Below are 22596 nucleotides of genomic sequence, written 5' to 3' on the forward strand. Positions count from 1 at the left end.
CATTTTCCATGCTTTAGAATGTCTTTTTTTTGTTTATTTAATATCATAATGAAATTTTCTGAAATTGGATAAAATGGGAATGAATGACTGTCTTAGAGTTTTATTGCTGTGAAGAAACAGCATGACCATGGCAACTCTTATGAAAGAAAACATTTAATTGGAGCTGGCTTATAGTTCCAGATGCTTAGTCCATTATCATCATGGCAGGAAGCATGTCAGCATGTAGGCAGACATAGTGCTGGAGAAGGAGTAGAGAGTTCTACATCTGGATCAGCAGGCAACAGGAACAGACCAAGACACATTTCCTCCAACAAGGCCGCACCTCCTCATACCCACTCCCTGTGGGCCTATGGGGGCCATTTTTATTCAAACTAACACAATGACTATTACTCAAATAATATGGATGAACACCACAGAGAATTATGCTTTGTGGTGTTGATTCATTTCTACGTGGGTTGGTATTATGTTAAAATCATATTTTTTTCTTACAATCTTTAAGTTAATGAATACAATGTGATGAAGTTTTTTTTACGAATACGATTATGATGGGAAATGCCCTCAAAATTCTTAAATAATCGTTCTTGTTACATTCCCATGGCTTCTATATTTCTCAACTGCACATTCTTTTTGATATTACAAGTGTAATATCTGTCACGTTTAATTTGGGGGTGTAATCTTACACCGTTTATCCAAGCTTAATTATTTTTGAAAAGCAAAGAGAATTTTTCAAAACAGAGATGTGCTGTTCTATTTGCTATAGATAGATTGGTTGAATCTCACAGGTACAAGTATAAGCAGCAATGTTTACGTAACAGCAAGTGGCAGGAGATTTTAACATTCAGACATTTCGGGACCCTAATAAGCATTTAATATACAAAGCCCTATTTTCTGTTTACAGCATCTTGCATGGGTTTTAGAAGTTTTGATTAAAAATAGTCCGGCATAAAATGTATTTAAATTTGTTGAATGGATGAACAAAAGGATCAAATAGCAAACGTGGATCCCGCAATGCATGCAGATAATTAGCAAATGAAATCAGCTTATAGAATCCTACCATAAACTATACCAAAAAAAAGGGAAAATCATATACAGATATTTTAAGATACTGAAGAGTTGTACAGTAATGTATAGTCAGGAATAAAACAACCAGCTAAATGTGACTGCTCTTCTAGCTTAAAGTTGATAAATAGCTACTAAAGTGAGATGCTTATGTAATGAAATTATAGACACATCTTTTAGCTACAGAACAACTGAAGGAAACAAAGTAAACAGATTGAGGAGAGGAACGGGTTGCATGATCTTAAAAAGTGCGTTCCTCGATGACGGTATAAAGTGTGAATTAGGGGTCTCTGAGTAGTGCTGTGAATTCTATTCTGAGCTGAAAATTTATTATTTTTTTTATGTGCGTTATTCTTTCCATTCAAAAGTTCTGAGGCATGCTAGTGGGAGCCTCCAGGTTGGGGGACAAACTACTGTGTATAGATGAGGTCGTTAATTCATGGCACCAGAGTGATTAGAGACCAAGCCTGAACTACAACACAGTGCAAACTTGGATGAATGTGAATCTGGCAGTTGTTAGTGCCTGTTCCAGGAAAACTCTACCCCAATTCTGTTGGTCTTAGCGCTGGCATAGGTTAGTAAAAAAGAGAGACAGAGATCTCCTTTGAATGATTTCTAAACTTAAGTGTAAAAGACATCCAGATGTAGAGCTGGAAGTCACGTGAGCCGTGTTACGTAAATTATCCTTAGCAAGAAATATAATTAAAATGATTCAGCATCAGTTGTTCCCTAAGTTAAAAAAATTACATATTCTGCCTGGTTTTTAGCCTCTTCACAGACAGCCCCCAAAGGGCCATTATAGATAAAATCTTCAGGGGATATGAATCCACATGTTGGAACCATCCAACTGATGAGGAAATGGACCACCTTAGGCTAAGGTTAGCAGAAGAAAAATATAGTTATATTCATGTATCAGATACAGGACAAGATATCTAAATCAAATTCTATATTTAACATAACTGAAAACTAAAAAGGAGAGACAAGGAGATTATCACACTGTGTGATTATCTGGGTTTGTCTATAAAAGACTCAGATGTAGTAATTGAAGCAAAGATCTTAATGGGTATATGAGATGGCCTATCCAACATGGCTGAGTCGAAAATTGGAAGAAAAATCTAAAGAAGTTTCTAAAATGAGTCCAGAGAGATGAGGCAGTGGGAAACTGTAACAGAATGAAATGGTAAGATTCAAATGTAGCAAAATGAAGAGATTAAAGATAAAAGCAGTATTCCAGTAAATCATAGCCAAGAACTTCCCAGGTTTTACAATAAAACTAATTTTAAAAATCAAGTTGAGTAATTTAAAATTAATTAACAACTAGATATATTTTAATGAAACTTCAGGATATTAAAAATGACATGAAGTCCAACTTGAGAGAAAAGACAAATGCCTGTAGAAAGTATTAATAACTGGATTCAATACTAAAAAGCAGCAGTAATTGGAAGTCACACGCTTTTGCTGCTGATAGCCTGGGACTAGCTATCATTTTAGTGGTTCCCAGGTTACCAATAAATACTAAACAGTAATGAAAGGCTGTCTGAGGCTACTAGCTAGCAAGAAGGTTGTCATGAGGAACTGGGAGTGCTATTGAATTGCCTGGTTTGAATACAAGCAGGAGGCTGTAGCATTAAGCATGGCCAAACTGAAGATAGAAACCATATACTTCTCTGCCTTGAAGAACCAGAGTATGAAGTTAGAAGCACCATAATAGTCATGAGAGAAAACGATAAAAAAGATGGAGTCTTGGAAGGGAGAAACCTCAAGTTCTGTGTATAAACACGAAAGCCCTGATAAGAGCAGTGAAGCCAGTAATCCCTTCAGCTTGGGCTAAAAGAAGTTAACTGGGAAACCATCAACTGCTTATTACAGAAAACCATCTAAAGTTAGAATTTAACCAGTTAACTTCCTGCTTTGAGACAAGACACATGCTTTGTGGGAATATGAGAATCCATAACTTTAGTTTTAATGATGGGGTTCCCGTGTTTACAGAGATCTGAGATGAGAAAGCGGTTATATTATTGGCTGTAGGCAGCACCATTCCTAAGCAGATGTGTCTGGGCTACATAAACGAGCTAGCAAAGCCTGGCCAGAAAGCAAGCCAACAAACAGCATTACTCTTTGCTGTCTGCCTCAAGCTTCTACCTTGAGCCCCTGCCTCGACTTTCCTAAATAATGCATTATGATCTGGAAGTACAAGATAATTATGCTTTGCTCCCCTTAGTTTTCTGTTCATTTGTTTGTCAGTGTTTTATTACAGTGACAGAAAGCAAAATAGAACAGTCAAGGATCTCACATAACAGAACATACCCACTGAGGAAGCAAAGACTTTTCTGGGGAATTTTGGGGTGGAACAGCCTCATTATATGTCACTCTTCACTTCTTGGATATACACTCTTTTCCAAACAAAGGAGAGACCTCAGGTGAAATGGGCAGACGTTCTTGCCCATGCCTGTCTTCCTTCTTTGCCCATCTCATCTAATGTAAAAGACCCAGGGACATCATGGAATCTGTCAAAAGTTGGCTGATTCCTGATCGTCTGCTCTGATTCAAACTCAAAGTAGATATTATACCTTTTCCTCAATAGCTTGTAAATGCCACCTCTTCTGTAGCATGTGTTTTATTGTGCATTTTGACTACTGCTATACATTTGTTGGTTTTCTTCATTTTCTAGTTGCTGCCATCAGCTAGAAGATGCTTTATTTGTACGTAAAATGTAATATTTTCACTTGTGTAAGTCTCTATATAAAAAATGGAAAATGTGGATATTTTTCATGATTTTTTAACAAATAAAACATTTTTTGTTGGAAGATTTTAAAATTGGAGTTTAGAATTTATATTACAAACTAGCATCTACATCCAGCGTGTAGTGGATTTCACATGTTTATTTCACATATCTTTGTTTGTTTGTTTGTTTGTCTTAGGGAAGGGAAGTGCTATTTAGTTTTCCTAATAACACTTTCATTTTAGCTTTCTAGGCTGGATTGGACTGTCTTGTAGTAAATGTTGAAAGTTTCTGGTTCATGTTTTTTCTGCTATCTCTTCCCTTGAAGGTATAGTAGAAAAATGCATGGAAGAATGAAATAAAGCAAAATGAATTATTTTCTACTTATCTGACATATACCATGATTCATTCTGTGTAAACTTGCCAGCGGGTAGTCCTGGGCCTGTACTACTTATGGGTTTTATTGGGCTGACTCAGCTGAACTGAATTAATGATTGATTTCTAAAAGCTACCCTTAAGTAAACTTAATCTATTTTTGCCTTTTTATATCCTAGGTACCTAAACCAGTAGATTATTCTTGCCAACCCTGGTAAGTATTAAAAATGTTTATGCTGCTAAGTTGAAATACCGTACTCCTAGCTTGAGGATACCTTAAATGTGTGGTTGTAAACCATGTTCCATTTCCAGTTGTCCCGGCTAAAGGTGCTTTCACATGTAACAAAACACCATAATGAATTTGTATACTGCCAGCCATTCTGTATCGTGATTGGCTAGTGGTGTTTGTAGGTGTATGCATGTGAGTGCGCCAGACCATAAATATCTATAACGAACACAGAAAGGAATGGGATATATCATGATGTAGCTCACAGTTTGGAAAGAAAAAGAAATCTCAAGAAGCAGAGAAGAAAAGAGTAATTATAGTATCTAAAAGTAAGAATTACCTCAAAAGGATGGTGTCCAAAATTGTAGTTTCCAGTGAAAGATGGTGGAATAAGATATAACTGTGTCTGATTTGGGTCTTCTTGTATGATACATTTTACCAAGGAAGATGAACACACGTATCTTCTCATCACAGTAAGGGAGGCCATAACAGGCCAAAGTAGTGACTGACCACTGTTCAGCTCAGTGAAGGGGTGAGTTCCTCCTGGCATCTCAAGCAGGACTTAGAAAAATCAGTAATGGCAGAAAAGCAACCATATCAGTGAAAATCCCACCTCAACCTCTTATAAACGTGGCAGTGCTGGGCCCAACTTAATAGTCTAAGAATCTCTTTCTTGTAGTTCAGCTATTAAGTCTCCCTCTCCCAGCTGCTGCTTATTCCTTCTTAGACTGCTGGAAAGGGGCCCTTGAGAAACTTCCAAGATTCTCTTCTCTCAGAACTGTGACCTTTAGTTTAGGTCATGAGCCTCAAGAGCCCTCTCTCCTTCCTGGAAGGAATATTTCAACTAGGAGAAATGCAGCAGGTGTACGTGAAGCCTATTTACGGGTAAGATGCTGGTAGAGGAGATAGCAGAATCAAGGATGGCAATGGTCAGTAATGGTTGTTATTACTATTGTTATTATTATTATTATTCAACTTTAAAACTATACATTAGAAGCAGAATAGTTAGGATTCCATCAGATCATAGTAAGCAGTATATGCTGAGTATTTTATATGCGCTTACCACTTTACATATTTTATTTCACATTAAATGTGAGGTTGTAAACCATTTCTAATTTCCATTTGTCCTGAATAAATGTGTTTTCACATGTAACAAAAATTTTCCAAAACTTCCTGCATGAAAGATGTTATTGTCATTGTTATTCCATAAGAGAAAAGAGCAAAGTCAATGTAACCAGTGTAACCTGATTACTTTGGTCTATCGCCAGTTTGAAAAAAAGGCCAGGACCCTTTTTAGTGTATGGAATTCTCCTTAGACCTCTCACTGCTTTCCAGCTGTCACTTCTGCCTTCCTTGTCATTACCTACACTCTCTGCTGTACTCTTCCTGGCTTCAGCACTGAGCTAGCCAAAGAAACTGTGACCAAATTGGGAGTCTTTGCAACATTTTAATATCTTTGAGGACAATTTTGAAATTTTTGTTACTATGGAACTTAAAACCAAATTAGTAATAGAAACAGAAGCTTATTTTTCATACAACTAGATTAAAATGTTTATAATTTTATAGGCAAATCCTAATGTCACCAACTACATGGGTTTTATTGAATAACGTGAGCAGGTACCTGCGAATTGTCCAGAGACAAGAGGGTGGGCAGCTTTGTACTTACTTCTTTTTCTAAGTCATTCTTCCAAGTGTGTAAAATTCTGTTGAATTAAAACAGAATAACATTATTCCTAATGATTAAAACAAATCAAGATGCCAAAACATTGGAAACACCTCAAATATAGGAATTAACAAAGATATTACAGTGTAAAAATTTTAGATTAAATTTTCTTTCCTTGAGCACCTTAGACAGTTCATTCAAATTAAGTATAAAGTTCCATGTGAAATGTCTTGGACAGGGGAACAAAACTATCAATCACTCATGAAAACCTTGAATTTTAGAAATATGAAACTCAACATCATCCATTAATTTTATTTGTTAATTATTTCCATCTTTAAAATAGGTTGATCCTACCAAGTGAATATTACTTCTAGAAACCATGAAATAAAAGAGAAAACCAACAAGGCTGCCTTCAACTGCCCATGTTTTATGTATGATATGTTGGTATGAGATCTGAGGCTGAGGACAGTGAACCCTTTGAAAGTCTGAGTGTGGTAGATGCCAAGGCCCCTGTCGCCTTTTCCCTGTAGTCAAATAACCTGGCTTTTTACATTTTGCCAAGAGACAGTGTTGTTATGTGTATTACATGGGGAAACAGAAACGTACAGGGTTTTAACTTGGAAAGGCTAGGCTTAGCAGAGGCTGCAGAGATGCCATTATGCAAACCACTTACACTAAAGAAGTCTTTAAATCCAAGGTGTAAAACCCTACTACCTTCATATAGCTTAGACCTGACATGGGAGTAATTTGTCTCACACTGCACCCTTTCTTTGAATGCAACAATTAGTTTAGAGAACTCTTTAAAAACTGAATGAACTCAGTAAAAAATCCAAACCCCTAACATTTGGATGGTTCCCAGTCCAATTATCAGATTTTTGCCAAATTAGCAGACTTCTGCCCAGTGGTATTTTTGGAGCTGCACACACAGGACCCTCAGTCATTCCTACATTCTGCTTCCTTATGCCTGAACAAGCAATAAAGAAAAAGCAGACATTTGAGGAAAACTTTGAAGTATATAACAAATCTTTTGTAAGAGGAATGATCTGAGAATTGGAAAGCTTTTATAAATTAAGTAATATAGGAGCTTGGGAATATATAAGGTTGAGAAAAATTTCAAAAACATCAAAGAAAGAAATAATGGGAGAAATATTTTTAAAATTAGATAATTGACATGAATTGTTTCTAGTTTTTGACTCATAAGAAATCTAGAAAGGCACACACACATGCACACGCACATGCACACGCACATGCACACGCACACACACAAATGCCCAAGGGTATCAATTACTAAAGAAATAATGCATTTCCCAGAGGTCAATGCCATATCTATCTTTTTGGAGAGGCTCCTGAAAAATTAAAAAGTACATCATCATTAAAATTTTCTAATAGATAAAATATGGAATCTGAAAGCTTCCAAGGAAGAAAATATCCAGTCACATCCAATGAGTCAGAAACTAGAATGAAATTAATTGGAAGCTAAAAGATGTAATGCCATTTAATATTTAAGAGCAAAATCATTTCTCACTTAGAATTCTCTATCCAACCAAACTACAAATTAAGTGTTGGTTAAAATGAAATATTTACCTAAGTGTTGTTTTTTTAAAATGTTACATATGATACTCCATTTATAAAAAAAAAAAAAACAACTAAGGATTAATTATTAATCCAAACAAAAGAGAAAATACAGAATCCAGGAGTGAAGCAGCAGGCTTAGTGGGTAGAAAGATTCAGGTAGTTTGGGAGAGTGGGGAACTCAGAAGCCATTGGGTTAAGAATGAGAACTTTACAAGTAGAATATATACCATTGAGAACACAATGGTAGAGAGTTTATGTAGGGAATTTAGAAAGAACTGTTAAAGATAGAAAGCAACCCACATAAACTCCCATGCTTACATTTTCACAAGTCAAATATTTTAAAACCCCTGCACTCCTCAAAATGGGCGGGATGATGCCTTGTGTTTACAGATGATGCAGAAAGACAATAGTCTGTGGCAGAACAGGCTTATGTCGGGAGAAATTGGCTTTCCTTGCTTATGCCCCAAGTTAGAAGTTAATGAATTGTAGCATAAATACAGTTATTTAAAATACCTATGTAGAAATAAAGAAAAAATCTGATTAAATATTTGACCCAGGACTTGGAATAGAATGCTCATATGATAGACTGCTGCTTTTCATTGTTTTTAAAACTATATTTTAAGTAGATTCTCTCTCTCTCTCTCTCTCTCTATCTCTCTCTCTCTCTCTCTCTCTCTCTCTCTCACACACACACACACACACACACACACACACAATTTCTTTTTGTGGTGATAGCCAGACAGAATGATGGAGTGAGGGTTGCATGCATATGCAGGGCAGCTTTTAGCCTTTAAGATGGACACACAGGAAGAGTCTCTTAACCCGAACAAATCAACTGTGTTGCTAGAAGTTTGTATTCACACAAGAGTGCAGCGTATGAAGGATCTTATAGTCAGGAGACTGGCAGGCCCTACATACAGAAGGATGAGAGTAGAGGTGCAGGGATGAAAAGAGATAAAGCAGATGAGATAAGCATGAAGCAGACTGTACTAGAACTTAATAGGTCATAGGTTATCATAACTGCCTTTAAAATGTGTCATTGGTACTAAATGCCACTGTCTTCCCTTTATGCATGAAGACTACCTATATCAGACTCCACACTGTGTACATTTTAAATAAATAGTGTAGATTAAAGCATACGTTTACACTGAGTTTATGATTTTATATGTGAGTCAGATACTTTTCTTGAATATTAATTCATGAATTAATTAGCTTGAAAAGAACCAGTACAAATGTAGTTTCCTTTTCATTTCTGTTGCTCCAGATCTTTGATCCTTGCCACTCTGTGGAGTGCTTACATTTGATGTGAGCGCTCATGCAAGCATAATTTAATTCAGAGTTTGGGTATTTTACTATGATTGTCATTGTTTTGACAGAGTTTGGTTGTGCTTAAGGGCCATATAGTCTAGGGAAGCTTGAACTCTGGTTTTGAAAATTATCTGCTTTTAAAAATGATTTTTTAAATCACTGTTTCTTTAGAAATTTGTTCGTCAAAATTGTGAACTAAGATAATTAATCTCACATCTAAATAATTATTTTATAATAATTTAAATTATTTCAGTCATTTTAAAAAGACCCTCCAAAGAGATTTGATAGTATACATAGGAAAGGTGAAGTCTTGAAGTCTCCCCCCATCCCTCCGTCTGTCTGTCTGTCTGTCTGTCTGTCTGTCTGTCTGTCTGTGTCTTATATAGGGCTATGCCTCCCATAACTCTTCTTCCTATCTCTTCCTAACCTTCTGACTCTCTTGTCTTCATCCTTTCTGTTTATCTCATGTTTACTGGTTCTCACTGGCTCTTTAGGCATTGTTCATTTTGCTGATGTTAACATTATACCATATTTGTGTTTAGACATATTAGTGAGATTTACCAAATTATTATGAAAAGCAATGTAATTGGCATATGCATAAAGCCATGATAAATACTTATATTTAGCCTCTCTTTTCAGATACATTCATCTAATTTTTCTGCCTTTTCACAGGTATGCTGGCCCAATGGAAAGACTGCAGGCAGAAACCGAACTTATTAACAGGGTGAATAGTACTTACCTTGTAAGGCACAGGACCAAAGAGTCTGGAGAATATGCAATTAGCATTAAGTAAGTAGGACAAGTGGTTTTGTAGAAATAGATTTCCTGTGTTCATAATTGTGTAGATCATGTGGCACATATAACACTAAAGTTGAAAACCAAGGTTCTAATTGCAGCAGAAATAATGCATTTATCCAGACAGTTCATTAATACTGGAAAATATCTGCAAGGAAAATAGTAATGAGTGTTATAGGCTGCTAATTGGCATAATAGATTTCTTTCATAACATATTTTGTTGACTTGATATGTGTGTATTTCTTGTAAATTCGAAGAATACAAATTACTAGATTTTGTCTCCTTTTTTGTACTCTCAAACTACATTTATTAAGTAAATTAAACATAGCGATTAGTCAGATCAAAGTTTTCTCTCACTTCAAATATTGGTTGTATCTTCAGCCCATCTGGTAAATACATGTTGTTAATTAGCTGTCACCGTTGTATTGGCACAAGTATATATTTTGTCTTTGGAATTAATTCCTATAATGTTATTGGGGCATGGCCTCTGGTCATTATTGATTTCTACTGATTAAAAACACATTTATATTCATAAGTTATTCATTGCCCACAGGTACAATAATGAAGCAAAACACATCAAGATTTTAACAAGAGATGGCTTTTTTCACATTGCAGAAAATAGAAAATTTAAAAGCTTAATGGTGAGCATTGATTATTTCTTTTTGATCTATAATTCCCATTTTCTGCTGTTGCATTAGTTTAACTCTATAGTTTCTTAGCAGTGTTACCCACTGAAAATTATTTAAAGAGAATTATAGTGAGGGCTTTAGCAAAACCCTAACTTTCTAGGTTGAAGAATTCCAGTGAAGTTTTACATTGCTCAGATGGTATTGCTCATTATAAATGAGGCTTGTACGTTTTAGGTAAAATTTTAGAGTCTGCACTACTTATGATTCTCAGAGCAACAGCCAATTCAAGTATAACTGTCAGTGGTCTGTATGGGTGTTTGAGTGTGTTGTTTCAGTGGCGAATGGCTATTTACGTCATTATATCATTCCTCTTCTTATGTCCTCTGTCTCTCCTTCCAGCTAACTTTAGTCATGATCAGTTATGACAAGAAAGATTTTAATTGATAAAATAACCGTTACATTTAGGTCTATTTCATACAAGAGGCCATAGAAAGTCATTTTGTAATTTTCTTTATATTTTCTGCTATTATAAATTGTGTCATCATGTTTTTCATTTATTACATTAGACAATTAGGTATCAGTAAGTTTATGTTTTGGCCTCAGTCATTTCTTGATATTACATAGAAGTTTTGTGTTGAAATGAAAAAAAAAACATATATTGTGGCTAGAATGTGGTGAGCAATTCTGACAATTTGTAAATGTCTCAGTAACTTCCTTAGTAGGTATATTGTGTATATGTCCTACAGACGACATATACATTTCATTACACACTTTTAACAATACATCTTATTTATCTAGGAGGCTTCAAATCTTCTTTTTCACTTAGGTAGTTTCTTGAACTAATGAGGAATTTGGACACATGACATAGGATACATTTGTAACTGTTAAGAACTTTGATTAGCTTTGAGAGGGAAGACCCATTGATGGAGCTATGAATCAAGTGATATATACTACACCTTTCCTGAAAGTAACAGAAATCACTTAGGAATACAAATGAGGTAAAATTGAGTCTAAGAAGGCTTACAAAGTCAGCCAGCTTGAATGCCTTACCTAAAAACCATTTCAAACTAGGGACCAGTGTGTTAAAGAAATTGAAGCATCTTAAGCAGAGAGAAAGGGAAATAGGAAGAAATCTGTAGACATAAATAGGGCATTTGAAATTCAAAAGGAAAGGACAGGCAGCATGGACAGTCATGGAAAATGGAAACTCTTGTCAAACTGGTAACCAGGATCCATGCATCCACCCTGCTAGAGGTAACTTACATTCTGCTGTATCTACTGGGCTGTGAAAGAGAACAGAGAACGAGTTGGACCAGAAGTTCCTCATATAATAAAAACCTGGGAAGGATGTGACAAGTGGGTACACAGATAATGAGTGACAGGCACAGCCTGGACATGATGAAAGCATGCATGGGGCACTCCATCTCTGCAAGACATGCCAGCTGGAGCTCTTACCTGCAGAACTTTTTGGGGTGGTAATGAGGCTTCCTCACAGTGTTATACTTGATGTGACACTTAAAAAATGTTGCAGGGCCAAAAACGACTTCCAGCCCTGCATGCATTGAAAAGTCACAAAAGAAACTCCTCTTGGAGAAGACACACAAGAAGGATGAAAGGAATGGCCACTGGAAAGGGCCAATCATCTCAGCTTTGTATCCTTAGTTCAGCCCATGGAAGTCCTATAGCAGGGAAGGTTAGGGATGAGAAAAGCCTGTGGCACTGTTATGAGCTATAGTTCTTATATGGCTGTGACAATATTGAAGCCGACGAACTCCCCAATTTAAATAATTGTAACAAAGACTGTTAAGGTTTATCCACTGGTCTCCTGGGAAGGGAAGTAAAGCTACTTGTCTCAGAGCTCACATAAGTGACACAAGCACCGTGTATCACTCATGAATGCCACTGGTGGGGACACATACCATGCCTATGTTATTCTTTTTTTTTTTTTTTTTTTTCCCTTTCCACACCTGGAAATCTTTTATAGGGAAGCTCAGACCATAATAGTTCAAACAAGGTGATGGAGAATTAAGAGCAAAGCTGCAGAAACTAAAAAGAAAAGGAACCAGCTAGAGGATATTTGTGTAAATACATAAATGAAGACAAGGAACAGAAAGCCTTTAGTCATGAGCAAAGGCCTTTTGCCAGCTTTAGCAAATAACTACCAATTGCTAAAGACGCCACTGAACTAGCTGGGGCTCGCCCTGCTTTTTGTTCATGTGTTGAATGAATTTGTTGTGAATCTTTATTTTTTAATTTTTGGAGGCATGTATTCAATAAATTCAATGAACAGATAAGCAGTGATATACAAAATTTATGTACTATACATTTGTTAAGTTAAATGTTTATTTAGAATAAAAATTTATTATTTTTCCAAAAGGCAGACTTGGATTCTAATAAAATGATTTAATAGAATGAGGCACAGATAAAATTCACAAAGAAGAGTATGAATTTTAAATTATTTTGAATCTTAAAAGACTCAATCACTATAGTTTTAAGAGACTTCAAAATAAAATGACTGAATTGATCTAAAATAGCTTACAAGTTAAATGTGTGTCAGAGAGTTCAAGATGGTGGTGTTCTGTAGACTTAAGATAGAAAATGCCATGTGGATACTTGCCAAGAAGAGGTGGTTCGTATTATGGTGACATACTCCTTTGGAAGAGGGGAGGAGGTTCCAAGATATAAGAAGTGTCTTTAAAACAAATAAAGGTCATCCGACCTCCAGCAGACACAGTTTATTGTGCTGTTACACAGCACAATTCCCATCTCAGTGCTGATGTGTGGACTTGCACCATTTCTTAGTAGTTCATCATCTCACTAATCTCACTCTGCACATTACATTATTTTCCTCTGCATACGAATCACCTTCTAGCATTGAATAAAATTTCTATCAGAATGGATTCTAAGCACATGCAGACTCTAAAAGCTTATTTTAAATTAGCTGGTGTCTGCAGAAAAGGCTGAGTTTGGTGCTTGGGACCAGAACTTCTTCTCTTGGGTTTCAATAGCTTGGTTAATCAAAGTCTTTGTTTTTCTTTGTCATTAAGTTCCAACCCTAAATGACTTTCTGATTCCAGATTACAAGGCATTAATTTTGTTCTGATTTTCATGTATGCCAGACAAGCTATGTCCAAATGTTGTTTGTAAGCCATCTCCAGTGCCTGTTTCCTTGGTAATTGGAATGACTGGCCCACACTCATTATTTCTCGGGGTTGGATTGTTGACACCACTGTGTCGGCTGAGATAAGAGAAGCTTAGAGATTTCTTTTGTTTTGAGTCATCTTATTCGCTTGTTGTACCTGAAGGTCAATGACTGCTAAAGCAGGGGTGGATTAGACTAAACTCCAGAGAGCATAAAGCCATGAATTGGAAACAATCCACACTGGTGCTCCGTAATTCTACTCAGAAGCCTGTTAGGAAGATTTACCACCTAAGACTGTAAAAATGTAACCAAAATACTTTCCATGCTTAGCCAGGTATTAAAGGCCATCTGCAGTTTACTAAATTGCCTGACCCTGGTTCTTAGAAAAGTCTTTTTTTTTTTCCTTCTGTAAAAATATTAAATGACCAACAAAACTTTTTTCTGTTCAATAATTCAATAGTTTATAGCCAACTTCACATTAATCTTACTAATGATTTATAATTTATAAAATTCATGTTCTCTCTCATAAAGTTAAATTAAAATTCAAAACTATTGAACTGCACAATTTGTTTCAGATTTATATTTATATTATCAAGGAAAATAGCACATCTTAATTGAAGTTTCAAGACTAAAGGAACAACTTCTTGGTATCGTTGGTATCAGTGATGTCATATGCAAACACAGAGTTTTTTCTTAAGCTTTTAATTTCATCATCAAAAACTAAAATGATTACATTTTTACAAACACAATTTAACTTCTGAGCTACTCTTGGCAAATCTTATCAAAATCAGCATATTCTCATTACAAACTCCATATTCTCATTTAGGTAGCCATTTCTAAGATACATTGTTCTCTTTGGTGTTTTGTTTTCTTTGTTTCCTTTTCCCCTTTTGCTGTTAGTCAGATCCCACGCACCTTTGTTTCATTATAACACTCCAATTTTGGGGGCTCAAGGAAGATGTGAGCTATGTGAAATGTTTTATGATTCTCATTTTCCAAATATGGGAAATTGACAAGAGAATCTTCATTTACTTTATCCAATGATTTAAATAAATCATACTGCTTTCAGTTTATTAATGTGACAGAATGTGTGTATGTGTGCTTGTGTATACATATTAAAATGTATGTGCTCTTTGCACAGGTGCAAATATGTAGAGACCAGAGCAAGATATCAGATAATATAGTCTCCCTCTCTTTCCACTCCATTCCCTCGCAGACCCTGGAGCTAGGCTGGCAGCCAGCTGTCTCCTCCACTCAATGGTTCTGGGGTTATAGACACACATGTGGCTGTAACCTGATTCCTACATGGGTGGCTGCAATGTGAACTCAGGTCTTCACTCTCATGTGCTGTAACAAGTGCTCCTATCTGCCGAGCATCTCCCCAGTCCAGGACTGGGATCTTTACTTTGCCACCTTTGTGTCTCAGCCCTGGATACCCCCACCTGAAATGATCTCTTCCCCATCAATATCTATTGAGATTTTTACCTGCTCTTTGATTTAACCAAGCCACCCCCATCAAGCTGTCTCTTCTTGCTTCCCAGTTGAACACACTAAAAAAAGTTTTCTGTGCCCCTGAGGTCTGATAACCCTTCACTCTCCCATCTGCGGTAAGAACTCCTGGAGAATTTGCACCTTGGCTTCAGCATTTTTCCGACCCCTGGCATTCCCAGAGCAAAGCACTGTACACAGCATGTCTGAGTTAGACTGAAAAAAATAAATCATTGATAATACTCTTTTTTTAATTTTCATGTTGTGAGTGAGTTCTGGTCTGATTGATTGCTTTTAGGAAACTTGAACTTAACCACTGAATAGATGTGTTGGATCAATGGACAATGTTATTTTCTCAAGAAATGAGTTGCTCTTCCATAGTTTTTAAGGGTGCCATGATAAGAGCATTGACTACTTTGTTTAAAGTAATTTGTTTTTATTTTCATTTCAACTACTTATCAGATACTTCATATCTGCCACATTAGGCTACTGATAACATTTTCATTATGAATTATTCCATTTCAGTTCATAGTAGAAGGATTCAGATGTGTGGAGAATAGGAAACTAAGATACACAGAAAGCTTTTTGTGAAGATTCAGTCTAAAGTATGATAGAGGTTTATATGGCTTTGAGATGTTTAAGACAAAGTATTTCTAAACAGCATTTAGAAAGAACCACCTGGCTGCTCTTTGTGAATACTGGGTGACATTGAGAGCCGAGATGCACACTAACCCATCATCAGTGTAAAGCAGGCATGATGCTAAACAGTGTTGAGAGTTTCATGAACCTTTTTTTTTTTTTTAATGGAAAAGTACATTTAGTATTAAGTTTGTTTTTCTGACAAGTGGAAAGCAAAATGGGGGAAAGTAGAAATTGCTACATAGTCAAGCAGACAGCTGTTCCTTTCATTTTTCTTCAGAAAGACACGTCTCTCACTAATAACAACAATAATTACTACTCTGAGATCGAAGTTTAGCATGGCTTCTTTTCAGTACCACATCTGACTGAAGACAAACAGGATGTTCTGCAGGCCTGAAGAACAATAGGGAATAAACAACATGAACAAATGTCTCCAGTAAACAGGATAGCATCTTGGGGGTCGGGGTGGGTTGGGGGTTGGTGTCAGGTACATCCCGACAGTTGGCAGAGCTCTTACTCAACTTTTATATATTTGAAAATTCTAGGCTTAAAATGATCATCCTTGTATCATATATAATTAGGTATTAAAGGGTTTACTTGAGAACAAAAATAACCAGACCTGTCTTTAATCTGCTCTCTTAAAGGAACTTGTGGAGTACTACAAGCACCATTCTCTTAAAGAAGGGTTCAGGACCTTAGATACGACGCTACAGTTTCCATACAAGGAGCCAGAACAGTCAGCTGGACAGAGGGGTAATAGAACAGGCAACAGCTGTGAGTATTGTAACTGAGAATACATTTTTAAATATATATATTTGGTCACTCAAGGTGTTTGAAGCAAATTACCATTAGCTGTCTTCATTCTGAAGTTTGAAATATGGCCAATTAATATGCTAATGCGTTGAGCAGACACTTTGTTTTTTCCTGGAGCTAAGCAGAGTCAAAAGGACCAAAAGGTTCATGACTGTCTAGTTATAGGATTTTGTGATAAATTAAAAATTGTATCTGTGTTAAAAACAGCCATCAAAATGTAAGTGATTTACTAACGTGTGAAGTTTTGTGCTTTTCACCAGGTTTTATGTTAGCCAAGCTCTTTTTAATTTATACATAGCATTTGTGACTCTGATGCCGTTTCATGCACAGTATCTACCAAAGCACTTCCAGTGTCCCTAGGATCCTAAAGCTCCTAACGTCCTATTTCAACCCAGCATTGTGAAAGCATTAACATATTTTGTTTGTATTTTTCAAAACTGTACACAATTCTAGGTAATCATAAAGGATGACTACATACAAACACATAGACACACAAATGCATCACAGCTGCCATGAATCCGAATCATAAACTCTGCCACAGCTTCGTGTTATGCAAACCTCTTGGGCAGACACCCAACTATGCCGAGAACATGGTAACGAGAGAAAAACAAACCTAATTTGGAGGAAAAATGAAAACAATTTTACCATTGTTAGAATCCTGAATTAATTTATTAAATACAGCTGGACACCTGGAATTTCAAGAAGTAGTTCCAAAAAGGATTTGCCCCAGTGTACTATAACTTGAAGTTTGTTTGTATGTTTCCCCATTAAAATCTTACACTAAAGGGGGATGGAAGATGCTCAGGATTTCAACATCAGCACAGTTCCATGTACTTCAGAACAATATGGACGTTATTTGTCGTGTCAGCTGAGAGTTGCCTTTCTGTTCAGTTTTGTAAAGCTTCATGGTTGTTCTCCTCATGGTCATTGGCATATGTCCAAACTCATGCCGCAAGATGAGCAAGAACACACTTTGTCTTGAATGTTTAAATACCTTTATAATTTTATCTATTTTTTAGCCCAAGATTTCCTGATTATCTTAGATTATCATGCAGGCTGTACGTTTACTCATTCAAAATGGATGTTTATCCTAAAAAGTAGTTTTCCTACAAATTTCTTCAAAGTCTATCTAAGTTGTGACTTCTGACCTCTTTTTACATAACAACTCCTTTTAGGTAAACATAAGATTAAACCTTTTTATTTTTCTCTGACTTTTGAGTGAATGGATACAACAGAAATTTCAGAAGGGACCATCTGCAGGTGGAAACACATTTGAATAGTTTCCTTGGTTCTTCACAGCCCTGTGGAGGAGTGGAGAACAGAGGGGTGATATCCAAAATTTAATAAGGTCATTATCCCACTGTGACCTTACCTTTGCTTGTTTCTATGACCAAAATATATGGAAAGACACATTTTAAGAAAGAGTTTATTTTGGCTTACAGTTTGAGGATATGTGGTCCACCACAGAGGCTAGGAATAGCAGCAGATGGTCCGGGGGACTGGAGTAATGCAGGTACCTTGACAGGAATCAGAGAGTTGACATGAAGTCGAGCCAGAGCGTATAAGTCAAGGCCCACCTCTAGTGACCTAATTCATCCAATGAGGCTCCCAAACTGTGCTGCTAACTCTAACATAGCACACACTAGATTTTAAAGGACTGAATAAATTTGTGTTTGCTGTTCTCATAGCAGCCTGTATTATGCATTGATGATTCATAAGTTTGTCTTGCTGACTTTATATTAAGCCTTGATTTAGGGTTAACCCTTAATAAAAACACTACATGTATTTTTTTTAACCTGCTGTACTTCCTAGGAGGTGGGAAACAAGAAATGCTACATAGTCCATACACAACGGTGGTTTGAGGGATCCCTTAGACTTCATCCGTGGTTCATAGCTGATGAATATCTAAACGTAGTTTTCACCAAGCAACATTGCCTTAAGATAATGATTCAGATAGAGATCTTGAGTTTTCATTACTTCCAAAAAAGATGTAAGATGCAGAGAAAGTAAGGTAAAGTCCAGAACCTTCTTGTGTTCTTCACAGAGGTGAGATGTGAGCTTCACTGGCAAAACTGGGTAACTCGTAACAGTGGAGGTATAAATTGTATAGGCACCTTTGTGATTGTAAAAGAAAGACTTGGCTAATTTTTTGATGTATGTTAAATATGATAAGATTGTGGCAGAGCTACTGTGTGCCAATGAAAGTTAATATGCAGAAGGCTACTGATTGAAATCAAACACAAGTCCATAGTATCAGGCAGAGAGCATTTTATAGGATATAAAGTCATCTTCTGCAGTCTCTGGACTGTCTATCATGGTGTCAGGATGGCGCTATTTTTGATGTCCTTTTAATAACTTGAATGTTTCCAAAATAGGAGAAAAATGAAAGGAGAGGAAGAAAAGAGAGGAGAGAGAGAGTTCAGGGGTAATGTGAACTGGTTTTCTTCCATTGACACTGTAATAGCTTGGTGGAAGATAGTATACTAATTTTATTTCTTTGTATGCATGAGAGGAGGAGCTAGAGTGTGATTCTGATGAATCATTACACTAGCAGAAGTGCAGGATTTCCTATTTGTGAACCCAATTCAAACCTTAAACATTAACATTACATAGCATGGATAGAATTCTTAATAGGTAGACAATATATATATATATATATATATATATATATATATATATATACACACACACACAAATATTTTGTATGTGTTACTATTTACGTTACTAATAAAGGACATGAGTAGGTCAATTAGTGAAGTTTGCATATACTCTATAGATTAACTAACCAAGTTCTATCAGCACAATTTTCTGCCTTTGATAATTGTACTATGACTAGAATGCTGAATATCTTTGTAAGAAAAACATACAGAAGTATTTGACAGTAAAAATGGATTATGTCTGCAGTGTGTGTATTCAGATGGCTCGAAACCAAGCATGGACTGGCAAAGCAAACATTGTAAGATGTTAATATTTGGATTCTGTGAATATGAGAATTGTTTGTGCTGTTCTTGCCTCTTAAGTCTGAATTATTTTGGAGTTAAAAAATGGTTGATGTAAAGATCACCCTATCTGCTAGCCAAGTCCAAGGAATCACAGGAAGGTGGTAGCATCCTCTTTCTTATTGCCTCCAGATGCAGAGGAAACTGGTCACTGATTTGGGGACATGTAGAGTGGCTCACATTTAAACCTTTGTTGTGATCTCATTACATCCGTTTACACATTCCTTTCCTCAATGAATATCTAACACTTACCATGTGCCAAGACTGTCCTAGATGAGCTACAGTGGTAAATAGAGCAAACTGGGGGATGGAAACACACAAAAGACAAATAAGGTCAGAATTCCATAAGCCTGCTGAAGCCAAAGAGTATACGCTAATGTGTCATAGAGGTGTTACTCAGCCTGCAGGTATGGAGCAAGACTTTTTGGAAACTGTCAGTTGGCATAAAGTTAAAGTACATATTAGGGTGACATCATGTGAGGTGGTGTGCTTTAGCAATTCCACAGCTAGGTAGCTTTGTGAAAATGTTAAATTGCAAAACACTTTACATGGAGTTAGTGCCATTTATATTTATTAATCTCAATATTATATATTATCATTGTCTTATTCCTGAAATGACCTGACAATCTCATAGCATTTATTAGTTATATTTTAAATACAGAATGGGATAATATTCACTTAAGCTACTGAAATATGCACTTAAGGTAGTTTAGCTTTCTGCCCTTGTAATTCAACATGGCTATATCTACCGGCTCTTATTTTATGATTGCTTTATTTTATGCTCAGTCTTTAGTCATCATTTCACTGGTCATTTTGTGTTTCATATCTAATTTTATTCTGATAACCTTAATATTAATTTTAATTTCATATTAGTTTCCCAGGACTGTCATAAACATTACCACATAATGATTAAAAAAAAACAAACTTGAGAAATTACTGTGGTCTAGAGGGCAGATGGCTAAAATCAAAATAGTGTCCATGTGTCTGTAGACTCTGAATGGCTGAGCAATACTTTGGTCTGTAGATGTACCACTCCAGCCTGCTGGATCTTTATCTCTCCCCTCTGTGTGTCCTCATCTTTTCACTTTGAAAAGCAGTTGCAATTGAATTTAAGGCCCACCCTACATGGTTGGTCTTTACTTGAGATCCACAACATCTACAAAGACCACTTAGTTTTAAATTAAAGTCATTTTCCACAGGATCAGACTAAAACTATCCTTATGTGGGCTATAGAAAGCCTGTTAGACCCACGATAATCTTTTTTTTTTTTTTTTTTTTGGATAGTTTATATATTTACATTTCAGATGCCATTCCTTTTCCCTATTTCCCCTCCCTAGAAAACCCCTATCTCATTCCCCCTCCTCCTTTTTGCTTTTATACCATTTTAATTGCATGCAAGTATTAAGGTCAGTTCTAGGTTGAGTTCTAGCAATACAATAGATGCAAACAGTCAAGGAACAAGCAAGACAATAAACATAAATAGTCAAAGAACAAGCAAGGCAGTAAACAAAGTTCCATGAACACTCCTGTGATCACTGTTTTTAGGGCTTATCTGGATTACCAAAATATCTGAGCCAAATTCCCTGTTCTAGCCCAAAGTCATTTTCATGTCTGAAGACTACTTTCTTGTTCTAGCCTAAAATTTAGATTCCTGCCTGAAATTACTTCTTTGTTCTAGTCTAAGATTTAGATTCCTGCCTGAAATTACTTCTTTGTTCTAGCCTAATGTCAGATTCCTGCCTTGTCCTTGGCCAATGTCATATTCCTGGCAAGCAGCCCATTTCCTTGTTCTTGGATCATGTCAGATTCTTGCCAAGTGCCCCAAAAGCTCTCTGCCTCTCCCCGTTTTTTATTTCATAAACAAGACTGAGATTGTCTTAGATCATTCTGCCAAGAATGCCTTTCTTACCCATCATGGTATATGCATTATCAAAAGCAATGCACTTATGACTTAGGTTGGTAAGGCTCTGTGCAGAATCTTACCAGTCCTTGGCTTGCCAGCCTGTTAATTTAATAACTCTGTCTGGGGGTCTATTTTCAGTTTTAAGCCATGAACTTTGGATGCCAACATGTTAATGCTGTTAAAGACAAGCTTTAACATGATGGGCAGGAGTAAAATATTCCCAGGACAAAAAGCTATTATATCAAGATATTATATGTCATTCTTGAAGCTTGACCAAAATAGAAATACTGACCTCAGGTCAGACCCATGATAATCTTATAATGTTGCTTTTAACTATTCTCTAAAAATTACCAGACTAATTTCAAATTTTGTTTTTCAAATGGCTAATAGACTTCACATTATTGGTGCAGGCAATCTGATGCAAATAGGCATTCTGGGAGAACCAGGCTTCAAATCAATGAAGTACTTTCAGTGTGTTACAGCTTTGCCAGAATGAAATGCACCCTGTTTTTGAGAGAAAGCTGGTTTCCAAGCATCACTTGAGCCATTTGTCTGAAACATGGCCTTAAATACTCTGCATAGAATCTGCGAACCAGAGAATTCTGACTAATACTCAATAATTTGCCAGTTAACAAAATGGAAATTCTCAAGTCCCTTCTATATATATTAAATAAATGTGTCTGGTGGAGTATTTCATAAGCCTTCAGCCCAGCAAAAAGTCACTATGAAAGGTTGCCCCTGTCAACAGGTTTCCACAGACTGATGCAAGTTTGATGTATTCCCTTAGAGGAAAGAAATAGTTTGTCTAGAGTTCCCTAGTTTATTTCACTGTACAATACTACATTTTGATGTTTAATTCTGATGCCAAGCCTTAAAAGAGTTAGGTGTGAAGCATTTAGAGGACTGTCTGGCACGTGGGCAGTGTTGGATGCTTTGGCTCCTTGCAAACACTACTGCTGTTCCTGTCACCACTTCCATGTGTCCCACGCTGTTGCCCAGTGTAAAATTTTGTGTTGGCTTTGTTTGGCAAATTTTAATTCACCAGTGAAGCCATTCTACTTTCCCTTGGCACGTTGGTTCTGCTTCCTGGGCTTCAGCTCAGCTCTCCCATCGTGTGCACTATGGGATAAGTTAATTGTAACATTCGCCTGATATTTTCATACTTCCCCTCTTCACCTGTCTGTGATACTCACAGATTATTCAATTCGTAGACAACTGGTTAACCAAAGCTGTACATCATTATGACCAGGCCATGGAGGG

General features: G+C 36.4%; 1 protein-coding gene across 3 annotated transcripts in view; it reads left to right on the top strand.

The window, feature by feature from the left end:
* The window catches only part of Vav3 (vav guanine nucleotide exchange factor 3), a 321021-nt gene that overhangs the window by 285323 nt on the left and 13102 nt on the right, over positions 1-22596 (top strand). For all 3 annotated transcript variants that reach the window (XM_076933154.1, XM_034500278.2, XM_034500279.2), the window contains exons 22-25: positions 4336-4370; positions 9601-9717; positions 10277-10364; positions 16266-16395. In XM_076933154.1, coding sequence (XP_076789269.1) covers positions 4336-4370; positions 9601-9717; positions 10277-10364; positions 16266-16395 — 370 coding nt within the window. The remainder of the gene's footprint in view (positions 1-4335; positions 4371-9600; positions 9718-10276; positions 10365-16265; positions 16396-22596) is intronic.

This window comes from Arvicanthis niloticus, chromosome 4, assembly GCF_011762505.2.
Source record: "Arvicanthis niloticus isolate mArvNil1 chromosome 4, mArvNil1.pat.X, whole genome shotgun sequence".
NCBI classification, from domain to species: Eukaryota; Metazoa; Chordata; class Mammalia; order Rodentia; family Muridae; genus Arvicanthis; species Arvicanthis niloticus.